Source organism: Thamnophis sirtalis, unplaced genomic scaffold, assembly GCF_051295495.1.
Source record: "Thamnophis sirtalis isolate CommonGarterSnake01/CBP01778 unplaced genomic scaffold, rThaSir2_p1.2 scaffold_2, whole genome shotgun sequence".
NCBI lineage: Eukaryota > Metazoa > Chordata > Lepidosauria > Squamata > Natricidae > Thamnophis > Thamnophis sirtalis.
Window position 1 is genome coordinate 79,149,805 of NW_028261382.1, and position 15,648 is coordinate 79,165,452.

Consider the following 15,648-nt stretch of genomic DNA (forward strand, 5'->3'; position numbering starts at 1 on the left):
TTGCCTTTCGGTCTTGAAATGGTTCTCACAGTTTACTTCTGTTTGAGTTTCTCATTGATGCTATGTTTACCCACAGGTATATAAAGCTTTGGGAATTCAAGTAGTATTGATTGGCTTAAATATTTGGTGCGACGGAGATAAGATTGTGGTCAATGCAACAGAGGACAACTTGTTCTCCTTTTCAGTATGGAGACAGAAAAATCTGAAACTCAAAAAGAATGACAACACACAGCTACTCACGTATGTCTCATTGTGGAGAGAGGGAAAGAGGGGGGCAGGGAGTGGAGGATTATGGGAAAGTTAGTGTTTGCACAGAACTTCCTCTCTGAGTTGCATGCCTTAATCCATGTGCAAATTATATTCTGGATCAAATCAATCATTTTTTTTCTTATATGAGAATTAGTCTTGAGAAGGGCTTGAAGGGATGCAGGTCAAAAAGCCAGCTTGATTTCATTTCACTTGAATCTAAATTGAAACTCAAATGAATAACAACTTTAACGACAATTTTAAAGAGTGCCTGGATGTCAACACTTTAAAAGACTGAGAGAACTACCTGTGGCCCAGAGAACTTTAATCTCTGCTTTGAAAGTCACAAAAATGGTCTTTTGGCATATGTAGAATGATGTAATTAGAAGAAAGCCAGGATCTATTTTTCTTCCCATTTCCAATATTTATCAGTAACCAAATGATTTTTCAGACTTCTTGGTTTATAATAGCATTTTCTCCAAATGTTCTCAGAATGAAACTTCAAGTGAAAAAATGAAGAAAGCCAAGTCAATTAATATCAACTATGGGCCTAATTAACATAATTATTTGAACTAAATTGGTGAAGATCTCCAAAAATAAATTAAAATAATAAAATCTTGGATAACACTTGAAATTGATAAATTTATTGTCTTATAGCTATAATATATTGGACAAATAACAATTCTGTTATGAGCAATCCTTAGATGGAGAACAAATCAAAGTGAATATAAAATAAAATAATAATCCATTTTCTTTTCCCACAGGTGTTTATTTCAGTTATCACTCAATCTTCTTTCCAAGCTCAATTAATCTTTAATAACACAATAGCAAATTGATAGAAGAAACATATTTTTTATAGAAACCCACGTTTGGGGTTTTTACTGTACAGCTTCTATAAACTGTGTCCTCCTCACTGCTTTCTTATAGGGGTGTTCAGTTCAATGGAGGAAGTTTTGGATACGCTCCCCTTAGAGGCATGTGTGATCCTTGGATATCTGTGGGAATTGTTCAGGTTGGTAGAAGTTATACCCATTACAAGTTTGGACTTAATGAAAATTTATATACAGGCATATAATCTCTAAATTACTAAATGGAAAAAAAAATAGTAAACCTTCTTGCTTTGAAAGTTTCTTACAAGCTGTAGTGGCACAGTGGTTACAATGCTCTGCCCACTGCCAGGAGTTTGATCCTGGCTGCCTCAAGGGTGCCTTCCATCTTTCTGAGTTTGGTAAAATGAGGGCCCAATGTGCTGACTCTGTAAACTGTTTAGAAAGTCCTGTAAAACATCATGAAGTGATAAATAAGTCTAAGAGCTTTTGCTATTTGAACAAAGAAACTGTTTTTTCCCCCCAGGAAATACAATCACAACCTTGCAAATTATTAAACTCTTTTTCTAACTCTTAGATCAGTGGTTCTCAACCTTCCCAATGCCGTGACCCTTTAATACAGTTCCTCATGTTGGGGTGACCCCAACCATAAAATTATTTTTGTTGCTACTTCACAACTGTAATTTTGCTACTGTTATGAATTGTAATGTAAATATCTGATATGCAGGATGTATTTTCATTATTACAAATTGAACATAATTAAAGCATAGTGATTAATCTGCCAATCTTGGTTTGGGAGATCAGCCAGGCTGGGATTTTCCAGTATAAAATAATCTCCTTGCATGTCTCCAGCAGCAGTTCGTGGTTTACATGTTTCACTTTATTAATTTTACTTTTTTTCCCTTCCATTCCCCCCACCTTCCCACCCAGTTTCTTTCTTTCTTTCTTTCTTTCTTTCTTTCTTTCTTTCTTTCTTTCTTTCTTTCTTTCTTTCTTTCTTTCCATTCCTCCCCTTTTCTTCTTTCTTTTTTTCCATTCCTCCCTCCCTCAATCAATTTAACACAGATTAAGAAGTTGTCCTTTAAATGGGATTTTAAACAGAGGCTTAAGATACATTGAACTGTGCTTCTGTCATGAGTGGAATTCCTCGGGACAGAAGGAATGGGTGGGAGGGGCCTGTCCTCCCCTCCGGCCTCTCCTGCCAGCCCTTCCTGGGGGCCAAAAAGCTTCTGAGCTCAGTTTAGCCCGTAGGACAGGTCTGGCGGCCGGGACGGCAAATACAGTGTCCAAGCCCAAAGTGGCTTTAAACCCAGCATCTGCCTGGTTTAACTGCCCCACTGGTCTCCTGTTCTCCGGTTGCCTTCTAGCCCCTGTGTAGGACTGAAGTTGGATGTCTGTTGGAGCCGAGGCTGATCCGCCACCCAGAAGAACCCGTCTCTCTACCCCTTCAGCGCCTCAGCCTTTCCATGGCATGGAGACCGGGCGGGGCGGCATCTGGGTTGCACTCAGAGCCAGGAGAAGGGTGCTTCATCACCCGGCACTCTTCATGCACCTGATGCTTCAGGATGCACTCCTGAGCATGGGCAACGGCAGTGGAGGTAGATAATCTTAGGCAACCCCTGTGAAAGGGTCGTTTGACCCCCAAAGGCATCATGACCCACAGGTTGAGAACCGCTGTCTTAGATATTTCATTAGAAAGTGCTTGAGCAAAGGTGTTAGCTCAAGGCTAGCTGGATTCACTTTTGATTTATTGCAGACTAAAAACAAACAAAGTACTCTCTTTTCTGCAGGATCATTCCAAAGATGTTAGTTTGGTTGCATCTACAATGGCCCATGAGATCGGTCATAGTGTGGGCATGGAGCATGATGCAAATTCCTGCACTTGCAAGGGTGGCCCATGCATTATGGCTGCTTCGGGAGGGTAAGTATTCAGGGGGAAAAAAATAACGTTTTTCTAATCAAGTTATATTTAAATAGTTGTAATTAAATGTTAAAGTAAGTATGCTAAGAGCTTAAAAAATAAAATGGTCTGAGAATTACACAACAGTGGGGTTTGGCCATGTATGTGTCACTTTACCATGTGTAATTAAAATTGGTTGTATTTAAAATGATAGGACTACCCTCAACAATTGAAGAGCCATCCATCAGTAGCTTCCTCCAAAACACAAGAGAAATAGCATAGGAAGCATAGCCAAGAAAACAAATATTAATAATTATGACAGATGGATGCATAGATAGATAGATAGATAGATAGATAGATAGATAGATAGATAGATAGATAGATAGATAGATAGATAGATAGATAGATGATAGATAGATAGATAGATAGATAGATAGATAGATAGATGATAGATAGATAGATAGATAGATAGATAGATAGATAGATAGATAGATAGATAGATAGATAGATAGATAGATAGATAGATAGATGTCAGTAAAGACTTTCCTACAGTGGGAAGAAGTTATAAGCAGAATAGAATAAAATGATTCCGAACTGGGCAACAGGTGGAAGAAAGAAATAAAATAGCATCCTTTCTGGCCTCAGCCTTTTTTCAAGGCAGGAGACACATTCTATCTCTCTCATATATTGCAGCCTGCTGAAATAAACTGGTAGCAATGTACAGGTAGTCCTTGACTGCAACCTGGTCCTTGCATCTCATGTGACCATCATGTGCAACCCTACAAGCTGTCTTCCAATATGCAAAGTCAATGAACGAAGCAGGATTCCCTTAATGACTGTGTGATTCACATAACATCTCCAGTGCTGTACTTAACAACTTGTAATTGTACATTGAGGACTACCTGTATTTTGTTGCTGTTCCATGGTTAGGCTTTATTTCATTAAGAAAGAAAAGGGAAGGGGAAGAGGATGGGATGGAATGGGAGGAAAGGAAAGGAGAGAAGAGGAGGAAAAAACAGGAAAGAAGTGAAGTGAAGATGTTATCAGGAATTGTCCACTGCAACCTCATGGGGTGAGGTCCATGATAGATAGTTTAAGGTTGAAGCTGTGCGGTTTAGAGGATATAATAATGGAGTCAGATAGAGTAGTCATTGACAGGTAGGACATTGTAACAGACAATTTTGTATACTATGCTTAGGTCTGACTGCAGGCGGTGCAGTTCCAGATTGTCCAAGCCCAAAATTTCGATCCTGGTGTCATAAGGGATTCTTTTGTGAGCAGAGGAGTGGAGTACTTTTCTCGTGAAATACCTCTGGTCCCACCTGATCTTATTAATGTCTGATATACAGTGTGGATTCCAGGCAGATGAGCTGTATTTGAGAATTGGTCTGGCAAACATTTTGTATGCCCTAGTTAGCACTACAATGTTGCTGGAGAAGCTTCACAAAATAAGGTTAACAACTTTTAAAGCCTGTTTGGCTGTTACAATGGGTTCCAGGGCTTGAATTGTTTGAGATGAGGTCTCCTAGGTCATTGACAGAGTGAGGGTCGTCTACAAGGTCATTTCCACCCAATTTGTATTTGGTATTCTGATTTTTATTGCCAATGTGTAGGACAGAGCATTTGTTAGTTGAGATTTGGAGTTACCAATTGCGTAACCATTCTGACACATAGCATATTTTTCGGAGTATAAGACATAACTTTTTACCAAAAAAAAGAGCATGAAAATCTGGGTGCATCTTATACTACAAATGTAGCCCCACCCAATCTGCGTGTCACATTTTTGGGTGGTTCCCAGTGGCAGCAACCCTCACTTCCAGTAGGATTTTGATAGCAAGCTTTTTATCCATTTAAAACAAACCCTATCACCCTATGCATATTTAACTCGAGGGGTGGGGTGGGGTATGATTTTCATGGGGGCAGAAGTGGGACTTGGCACTGAAGGCTCCATTCCCAAGATTCCCCATCTTCCTACCTATAAATGTAGGCATTGAAAGGCTGGCTTTCTTGCAGCAAGCCCAATAGAGACACAGCATTTTAGTCCTTCTTGATGCTGACATCTCATAAACACATTGCCGGGATTCCCAGCAAGCCCCCTAACCTTTTGCTGCTTCCCAAAGTGGCCTTGCTGTGAACTCCACTGCCTGGCATGCCTTCGTTTCAGATCCACTGCCTTCTGCACACCCGGTTGAAGAGCCACAGGCACAGAGGCGGCGATGGTGTGTGACAATCCCCGCAGCCTGGAACAGCTGATTGGGGGTATTCCACCTGCTGTTTGCTGAAAGGACACTAGCCAGATTAATACTGATGGATGTTGGTAGGCAGAGGCAGAAACTTTTTTTCTTGTTTTACTCCCCCCAAATTAAGATGTGCCTTATACTCCGGTGCATCTTATACTCCAAAAATATGGTAGTCGAGGTCGCTTTGCAGTTCTGACACATAGTCAAGGTCGCTTTGTACAACAGGGGGATTGTCAGTGGTGTTAAATAATTTTACATCATCAGTGAAGAGCACACAGCTGCTTATAATATGATCGCAGAGGTCATTTATGTGAAGCAAAAAGAGTGTAGTTCCTAAAATGCTGCCTTTGGGGGCACCACTTTTGACTGGTGAGGGTTTGATAGGGCACTTCCTATTTTGACTACTTGTTGCCTCTTTGACAGGAACACAGCTATCCACTTGTGCAGGGATCAAGAAATGCTGTAGGAGCTTAATTTTAACAGTAGTTTGTCGTGCACCACTAAATCAAAGGCTTTGCAGAAGTCTATGTAAATTGCATCTATTGCTTTACCCTGGTCAAGATATGTGATCCAAATGTTTCTGCAGAGTTGTAGATTACAAGACAACTTTTTTCCTGAAACCAAACTGCTTGTTAGAAAGCAGGTTGTTTGCCTCTAAGAGGAGGGTGATGGATTTGTTTATAATTGATTCCATGACTTTACAGGTGATGCAACACAATGAGATTGGGCTGTAATTTTCTACTGCGCTACAGTCTCCCTTTTTAAAGATAGGTATGACTATGGCTAATGACCATAGATCGGTCAAGGAGCTGGTTCTGAAAGATGCTTCATAGGATTATGCTTAGAAGTTCAGCTAGGGCAGTGGTGGGTTTCCATTTTTTTAACTACCTGTTCGGTGGGCATGGCTTATTTTGTGGGCATGGCTTGGCAGCTATGTGACTGGGTGGGAGTGGCTTGGTGGTCATGTGACTGGGTGTGAGTGGCCAATTTGGCCATCCATTTAGCCAATTTAGCAATCCATTAAACAATACAGAGCAGCCCCTTTTTCTATTCTTTTTAATACTGCATGAAGTTTTTGCTCTAGGTTTTTTTTTTTTTTTTACTAGGGGGGAGTAGTTGGCAATGCCTGGGAATTTCTGGGAATTTCTTCTCTGTGTTAGAGGCACCAAAATAACCAAGATGATATAAGGTCTTCTGCTGGAGCAAGAGGTTGGACTAGATGACCTCTGAGGTCCCTTCCAGCCCTGGATTGCTCTGCTATTTCAAAGCATCCTCTGAAGCTGCATCTAGTGCCAGGTTTGTGATCCTTCCTTCCTCTCCTTTCTCTCTCTCTCCCTCCCTCTATCCATCCATCCATCCATCCATCCATCCATATCTCATTAACTTTCCCTTCTCTCTTTCTCCCTTTCTTCCCTCCCTCACCTCCCATGGTCTTTCTCTTTCTTTCTTTCTTTCTTTCTTTCTTTCTTTCTTTCTTTCTTTCTTTCTTTCTTTCTTTCTTCTTTCTTTCCTTCCTTCCTTCCTTCTTTCTTTCTCTTTCTTTCTTTCTTTCTTTCTCTTTCTTTCTTTCTTTCTTTCTTTCTTTTTCTTTCTCCATTCCGTCCTTCCCTCCCTCTCCCTTTCTCCCTTCCTGTGATGAACCCCAGAAGGTCTTTGGTAGGAGGAAGAAAAGCAGGCGATTTGAAACTGAGAACTTGCCCATTGATCATCTGGCATTCTTAGAGTTCCACGATTGATTAGCTTAGCCTGAGCAAGGATAGCTAGTTGCACTTTCAATAAGCTCACGACTAAAGCTCCATGCCGGAGGTCTTCAAACTTGGCAACTTTAAGACTTCTGGACTTCAACTGCAACAATTCTCCAGCCAGAAGAGCTGAAATCTGGGAGTTGAAGTCTACAAGTCTTAAAGTTGCCAACTTTGAAGACCTCTGCTCCATGCCCTGGGAATCCTCAAATGGTGAGGATTTTTTTTCTTTCTCCATTGAAGACACCCCCCCCCCTGGCAGCTCATTTTTGCTCCCAGGGGCTGCAAATAGGCTTGCTAAGCACCCCATGCCCTATTTTGGCCTAGCAGGTCTCCCTGATGCCCCTGGAAGCCAAAATGGGTGCAGGAGGAGCCACCCCACTACCCTCTTTTGGGCCTAACAGGCCTGCCTAAAGCCCCTGGGAGCCATAATGGAGCTTGTGGGGGACTCCTGGAAGGTGAGGGGGAAGGTAAGGTTGCGGGTTTGGTGGGGATGGTGGGGCAGGGTGCAGCAAGCTCCGGAGGGGGGGTAGTGACACTTACATGTACTATAGGTAGGAGGAGGCAGCTCTGTTGGGTTGTAGGGCAGGCACCATGTGGCAGCTTAGTCAGGCAAGCTACCTGAGAGTTGAGGAGTGACTGGTTAGATGGGAGGGTGGGATGAGTGACCAGGGAACCAGTTCGGGGGCATGGCAGGCCTGGGTTGCTACCAGTTCCAGCGACCCAGGCCACCAAATCACTACCTCTTAGGCCGAACTGGTCCGAACTGGTAGGAAACCACCACTGAGCTGGGGTAGTGGCAGTTATCTACTGTAAAATCAGTATGCAGAAGATTGTTGCAAGTAGTTGTAGCCATTGCGGTTGACAAAGACTGAACTGAAGAACGTGTTGAAGAGGTTAGCCTTTATGGCTTCAATGTTACAGTCTTCCCCGTTCGGCCCTTTTAGGCGTGGGATAGTTTTCGGGTCTTTAAGTTTGGCATTTACGAAATTATAGAAGGCTCAGGTGGATTTCCAGTGTATCAGTCCAATAAATATATTAACTTTTCCTTTGACTTAAAACATTCATTTGTTATAAAAATTACAACCCCTCCAATATAAGAAAAGAAAAAATCCAATATTTTTCCTTCAATTATATTACTGTCTGTCAGCCTCCACTTTGCTACGGCTTCGGCTGCCATTGAAACGGGGGGGGGGGCATGGTATTTGGGAGGGGAATTATTGTTGTGCTGGAGGAAGATTCTAGATTTGGAACTGACCACCTTACTGCGCATGTGGAGGAGGAGTGTTTCCCGCCAAGGCCAACGGCCCAGCATTCCATCCTGGTGATGCCTTTCGACATTATCTCGCACCTGACATTTGGGAGAATTATGATTGGACTGTGTATGGGATGCCAAGGGGAGGGGAATGAATTATACAATATATTATTCGCTTTCACGCCTAAATAATCAGACTTAGCTTAGCTTAGCTTCTTTTCATTTATAATTAGTAAAAGTACACTTGATTTCAACAAATGGAGTCGGGTGGTTTTCTTTCCTGATTTGTGAATGAGGAAGGGCTGACACTGTCTTTCCACAGAAAGGCTGACTAAAAATAAAAACGAAAGGCAGCACACTAGATACAAGAAGTAGCCTGAGCAACTAACATCACATGGAGTTCTGATTGAAAATTTTGTTTTGTTAAAAAAAAAGGTTAGTGGAATTAAAACTGAGGGAGCATAATCTGGCAGAAAGATAAAAGGGTACAAAGAGTTATCTTAGTTATTTTATTAGATTTAGAGAAAAATCACTGCATTTGTTCATGAATCATTTTTCCCTATCTTATATGCTTTTGCAATGAATTCTGTATCTGTCCCAATATGGATGATGTCATGATCTTTTCTTCACCTTTACAGAGAGGAACTTGCCCTGCAGTTCAGCTCTTGCAGTTTAATGGATTATCAGGAATATATGATGATTGAGACCCCAAAATGTATTATGAACAAACCCTCAAACACAGATATTTTTCAAAATGCAGTTTGTGGGAATTCCTATGTGGAGGAGGGCGAAGAATGTGACTGTGGCTCTCCAGAGGTAAGTTCTTTTTTTTAAAAGAATAAGGATAATTCCAAGATGTTTCTCAAAAATAGGAAATCTTGCCAAATCATCTGGCTTTCTAAGTGGTATCCAAGAGGTTGGTTTGTGGGTAGCATAGGCGTACGTCCTCAATGTACATGGATGTGTGAATTGGTTTCTTGGATTTGGGAAACCAGTTGTAAAGGTAAAGACTTGATACCTTGCTACTCTGTTGGGAAGACAATTCAGTTTTAAATATGGCTGATTTATCACTGCAACAATATCCTTCCCTGCTGAAAACCCTTACATTACTTCACATTATTACTTCACATTATTTGTCTCACAGTTTTTTTGAGCTGCTTCCTACAGCTTAACCTGTGGAAGCAATTGGGGCATGGCAAGCATCTCAAGAGGATACCTCATACCCATTTTCTCCCCACTCTAAAGATGAGTGGGAAGAAACGTACTTCTAGGCAGGAAAGAATCTGCTATCATAACTTTACAATAAAGGTAGTGCTAATACTCATGGTTGGTGAATCTTTTCTGGCTGACTTCAAAGGCTGACATCCTGAGTAGAAAATGGCTCAGAATAAGGAAGAGATTTGGACGGCAGGTTATAAAGGTTTTACAATCAGGAGGTGATATTTTTATTTGATTTATTCTTTTCACATAGGAAATATCAGATAAGCAGATTTCATGTAGCTATGCCATCTTCTGTTTGCAATAACAAACCCCAGGCTGCTCTTTGTCACATTCTTTGCCAGCATGGACCCATAAAAGGAAACACATGACAGAAATATCCTTTTCCCTCTTCAAAAGAGACCAATTAAAAGAGACCAGGAAGTAAAGCCTATGATGTCATTTCATATGTTTTGATTTTCAGGAATGTGCAAATGAGTGCTGTGACCCTACAAACTGTAAACTGAAACCTGGAGCAAAGTGTGCAGAAGGGGCATGTTGTGAGAAGTGCCAGGTAAGGCTTTTATATTTACAACACTAAGAAGGATTTTACCTAACTCCTTACTACTAATATGAAAATGTGATCTCTCTGCTTACTATGATGAAAAGCATTTTAATTCTATTCCCATCTCTTCTTCCAGTTTAACCCTTATGAAAATATCCATAGGGAGGACAGTTTAACAAGATTTTAGCATTGTCTCAGTCTAAAATGCATTCCTTTGGCATCTTAAACCACACCTGTGAAAATAATTCATATCCTTCTTTGACTGAGTTTGTATGAAAACCCAATTTAAATAAAGGTGGGCAAAGTTTAGGAATGATGTCCTAACTCAGTTTCCTGACTTTCTGGAAGGTTCTAAGAGGTCTCTGGTAATGCTTTGACATTTTTCTTTCTGAGATTTTAAAGGCAGAAATTGATTCAGGAAACTTTTAGGGGTCAAACTGCTTCTTTTACAACCCTTAAGTTCCCCATCTGCTCTCTACAGCCCTCAATTCAGCTATTTTGGTGGGACCTTCTGAAGGGGCAGGAGGACCATGAAGAGAGAGGTGCAAGTTTCTCTTTCCTTCTTTATGGGATCCCAGTTGACTCTGTAATAAACTTGTTCCCCAGAGGGGCCAAAAACCTATTATTATACTTCCATCATAGCAACAGAAATCAGCCACCTGATTTTTCAGCACATGACATGAAAATTCTATGAATGCTTCTGCCCATGTAAGGAAATGAAAATATACCATGCACACATTCATCAATTAATGTTTTGCTGATTTTCATGAGAGCCAATTGAGTTTTCATTGATGTTCATGGTCAGCCAACACGTAGCATTTGCATCTCATGGTGATCATTTTCTCATCGCAAATAAGGCTGGGACCTCTGGGCATTATACACAGTGTCTTAATTCATGGAGCCCATCTGTAACATAGCAGGGATGCCTTGCTTGGTAATCCTCAAGACAGATGAAGAGGAAACTGTGAAACCTGATGTGAATTGTGGTTTAGCTCTTTTAGCCCTAAGGAGTTATAGCTGGAAGTTATTTTCATTTTCACTCACAGATTAAGAAAGCAGGAGAAGAATGCCGGGAGGCAAGAGATGACTGTGACTTACCTGAACTCTGCACAGGAAAATCTGCTCAGTGTCCCATAGATCGCTTTCAAAAGAATGGACACCAATGCCAAAACAACCAAGGTTACTGCTTCAGGGGGAACTGCCCCACTTTGGCAAACCAATGTATTTCTCTCTGGGGGCCTGGTAAGTCAACCTTAGGATTTCTGAATTATGGCATTGCAAAAAAAAAGTTAGATAATCTTTACTATTGAACAATTAGCCATAATAAATGATTAATTTCTGTTGTTTTTTGTCTATGTATGCAAGTGGCATAATTTTCCAATATTTTTATGGAGGGGTTAGAGCTCAGTCCTCCAGATCTTTTGGTTTAGGTCCAATCATCTCTAGAGAACCTGGCCAATGGTCCAGCTAGAGAGATGGGCTTCGGCCAAAGAATTTTTTTTTTGGGGGGGGGGGTTCTTACTACATTTCCAATTTGGACAAAGATCTGAGAGAATATGTATGTGAACTGTAGCTGTGTATATGCCATTAATAGACTGCCCTGTTGTATATTACAGCAACAGCTCAAAATCATTGCCCAATATTCTTTGTCACAATGGGCATTGTGAAGTAAGTCAACATTCCTGGAAAAGCACAAAGAATAACACCAAGAACCTCTCATATGCTTAAAGTTTTATCCATATTCCCTTGTTTTTCTAAGAGTTAATTAGGGTTACTGTTTGATCCATCACTTTCTGCTTTTCTCAATCAGAGATAACAGAGATTGAATATGGGATTGTCTGGTAAGAATATTAAACCTCTGTGATATAAATTTTATTTGCATCTGGTTTAATAAAACAGGCATTGGGGATGTGATTCTTGCCACTGATCGCTCAGGATTTTAATGGCAGTCTGTTCCCAAATGAAACTGAAAACAAGTTCCTCCTTTTCAAATAAAAGAGATATTTTTTCTGGGAATGGGAAACAAGGAGATTTATATTGATCGTAGATGAGTGGTGCAGTGAGGTGTTATAGAATGTCTCAAATAGAATTTTAATTAAAAGGTTCAGGTGGCAACTGGGGATGATTGGGAATCCTGCTGTCATGTGACAACTCAGGTCTTGGTCTTGGTTCCTCACTCCTCTCTTACAGATGCAAAAGTGGCTCCAGATGAATGTTTTGAGAATAACAGGAATGGCGATAAATATGGCTACTGCAGAAAGGAAAACGATACAAACATTCCATGTGAACCAGAGTAAGCACTCTAAATTATTTCCCGCTATGATAATGATACAATCGAAGGATAATATAAGAAATGTTTTCAGGTCCACATCTGTAGGAAGCTAATTCTATCACCCACTAAAACAACAGACATGTGAGCAAATTTCTGAATGGCTAATTTTCCTGTGTTTTCCACCTTCAAGAAAAAAGAGCACAAGTGGGCTATATTAGGAGGTTTTGTTTTTAAAAGATTGAGTGAGAAAAAAAAGATAGTCCTTGGCTTATATCCATTTGTTTAGTTACTATTCTGAGTTAGAACACCACTGAAAGAAGTGACTTACCACTGGTCCTTGCACTTAGGACTGTCACAATATTCCTATAGTCATGTAAAAGAAATTTGGGCAATTGGTAACCAATGTATTTATGAGGGCTGAAGAACCATCTTAGCCCTTTGGGACTAATCCACCCTAGTCCTTCTTGTTTCAGATCCAGTCAGCCAAACCCTTCAGCTGGCAGGGTCCAAGAGAAGAGCCTTTTCTTCTCCCCCCCCACCCCACCCCGCATTCTCGCATCAGAGGTGAGGTCTGCCCCCACAGTTCTGGCCTAATGGAATAACCCATAAGCGGGACTCTGCCCCTTGGTCTACGGCCTGACATGGGACTGCTACATTGGGGCTGGCTGACCAGATAGAGAAGATTCTTGTCCCAACCTGCCCATCATCTTGATTTTTAAGTTTTCATCTTTTATTCTAATTTTAATTCCCTTTTTTAAACACTTTTTGACCTTTTATTATATTGAAAGCTGCCCAGAGTCTTTGTATTAGTGAGAAAGGTGCCTTGCAAATTAATTAATTAATTAATTAAACTGTTTGCAAATGAGAAAGGAACAGATCTCTCATTGATGAATTCTTGTTAATGAAAAAAAAATTGACTTTTCCAGGAATATAAAATGTGGCAGACTCTACTGCACAGATGGTACAAAGACACCTTCAGTTGGAGAAAATATCTCATTTGGTTCGTGCAAAGTCAGCTATCATGAAGTACTAGAAAATATTGGAATGGTTGATCCAATAACGAAATGTGGAGAAGGAATGGTTAGTAAAAGATTACCTCTAATTTGTGTGCCCTAAAGTCTGATTCCAAGGGGTGATCACTAAAATAATTTTGGAATGGATCATTTTGACAGCTAGTCTCGATTTTCCACACTTCTGTGAATCTAAGTAGAAGAAGAATATCCATCTAGCCTTCTTTTTGTTTTTGTTTTGTTGTTTTGTTTTCCTTCAAACAATTACAACAAATAAGTTGAATGTCTGTTGTTTTTTTCCTTCTAAGAACAAAGTGCCTTGTCTTCTTGGAGCCTTATGTTTCTCCCTTGCAACACTTTCTGGACAGAGACAGTCCTTTCTCTTCACTTGTAGTGAAGGTGGAAGAGAGAAATGCGAAAATCACGGCATAGCTGGTTGTAATCCAAAGGTCGCCAGTTCAATGCAGACACTTAGAAGTGGTGAAGCAATTTGAAAGCTTATCTTAAAGGATCAGGAATCATTACTTTTTATAAAGTATAGTATAAATATATAATACACAATATATAAACTGAACAAAGATTATTGAATATCTTGGTTTTATTTAGTTGTGTAGGAAAGAATCGTCTTACTGTATTGATAATCTTTGACTTTGACTTTCAGGTCTGCGACCTCGGAGAGTGCATTGACATAAATACAGTCTTTGGGTGAACAATTAGCTTCTCTCAAATGTGATTTTGGAGATCCTCCTTCCAGAAGTCTTCCTTCAAGTCCAAAGGAACCATTTACTTTCATTCTAATCATCAATCACTCTTAGCTTCTTGATGGCATCTAAAATATTTCTTCTCCCTATTTAATCTAACTCTCTTTTGCTGTAATTAAATCTTTTTCCTGCCACAGAGCTCCAGGGGCATGTCCAACATCAAAGGCATATTTAATGTCAATTGGTCATTTTGTCCTTTGCCAATTGCAAATCATGTTTTATTTCAACATGCCTTTTGAGCTGGAGTATCCAAAGGCAATGCTTCTTGTTGCAAAATTTCATGCTGATTCCAAGATGTAACTGCTTTCATCAATAAACAATTCTAATGCTGCATTTTATAAAGGTTGATATTTCAAATCTTCAGAAGTAAACCACAACAAGAATTTGCATGCAATCATGAGATGGTAAAACATCAGGTGAATTATCTTCTGGCATTAAAGATGCTGCATTTATTTTATTCACTCACCCGTAAAGTTCAAAAGGTTGATAGCATTTTGTTCGTATTGTTTTAAAAAGAGCCCCTAACAATAAATAATCCACATATGGCAACATTTCTTCCTGGTTTGGATGGGGAAGGGTTTCCATCTAAGTAGCTCAGAAGCAAAAGCAAAAGCGTTTCAGACAATCCCAATTAGACTGGGTAAGGACTTTTTTCTAGACTTAAATAAAATAGCTTTGAAATTTATTTGGCAAGGGAAAAAAGCTAGAATAAAGCTTAAATTACTACAAGATGTTAGATCAAGAGGAGGTTTTGGTTTACCCGATTGGGAGCTATACTATCAGGCGGCAAACCTGATGTGGATTAAGGAGTGGATATCATTAAAAAACTCTAGATTATTGAACGTAGAAGGTCACGATTTGCTGTTGGGATGGCATGCTTTCTTATGGTATAAGGGAACTAAACCACATGGTTACTTTAGAAGACATTATATAAGGGAGGCGTTGTTGTTAAATTGGGAAAAGATTAAAAAATTACATTATTTAAAAATTCCAGTCTGGACATCAACAATTGAAGCATTTTCGTATCCGATAATATATAAAAAGGAACAAACAGTTAGATATATAGAATTATTGAATGCAGAGGGTGAGCTCAAATCTAGTCAAGAGTTGAAGCAAGAAGGGATGGAAATGAACTGGTATTCATATGTACAGATACAATCTAGATATAATGAAGATAGAAAAACTAAAGGTCTATATAATAAAATGACTGAGCTAGATAAAATTCTAACAGGTACCGATGAAAAAGTAATTAAAAAACTATATGGATACTTATTGGAGTTTAAATTGCATGAAGAACAAGTTAAAGAAACTATGATTGCTTGGGGGAAAAATTTTAAGTATGGGATTGATTTAGAGAATTGGCAGAAATTGTGGTCTCAAAATTATAAAATGACAATGTCTACTGCATATAGAGAAAACTTGTATAAGATGTTTTATAGGTGGCATCTACCCCCGACCAGAATCGCAAGAATGTTTAAGAATAAATCAGAAAAGTGTTGGAAATGTCACCAGATACCTGGTTCATACTACCACATGTGGTGGACTTGCACTGAAGCCAAAAGATACTGGACTAAAATCCACATGTGGTTGGAGAAAATGATACATAAACAAATAGACTTTAAACCAGAGGTCT

General features: G+C 39.7%; 1 protein-coding gene across 1 annotated transcript in view; it reads left to right on the top strand.

Moving 5' to 3' along the window:
- LOC106552490 (zinc metalloproteinase-disintegrin-like ohagin) overlaps nt 1–14,348 on the top strand; it is a 36,916-nt gene extending 22,568 nt beyond the window's left edge. The window contains exons 9-17 of the mRNA XM_087703599.1: nt 77–240; nt 1,174–1,258; nt 2,864–2,994; nt 8,849–9,026; nt 9,892–9,981; nt 11,019–11,214; nt 12,163–12,265; nt 13,171–13,324; nt 13,916–14,348. Coding sequence (XP_087559725.1) covers nt 77–240; nt 1,174–1,258; nt 2,864–2,994; nt 8,849–9,026; nt 9,892–9,981; nt 11,019–11,214; nt 12,163–12,265; nt 13,171–13,324; nt 13,916–13,963 — 1,149 coding nt within the window. The 3' untranslated portion in view covers nt 13,964–14,348. The remainder of the gene's footprint in view (nt 1–76; nt 241–1,173; nt 1,259–2,863; nt 2,995–8,848; nt 9,027–9,891; nt 9,982–11,018; nt 11,215–12,162; nt 12,266–13,170; nt 13,325–13,915) is intronic.
- The last annotated feature ends 1,300 nt before the right edge of the window (nt 14,349–15,648 follow it).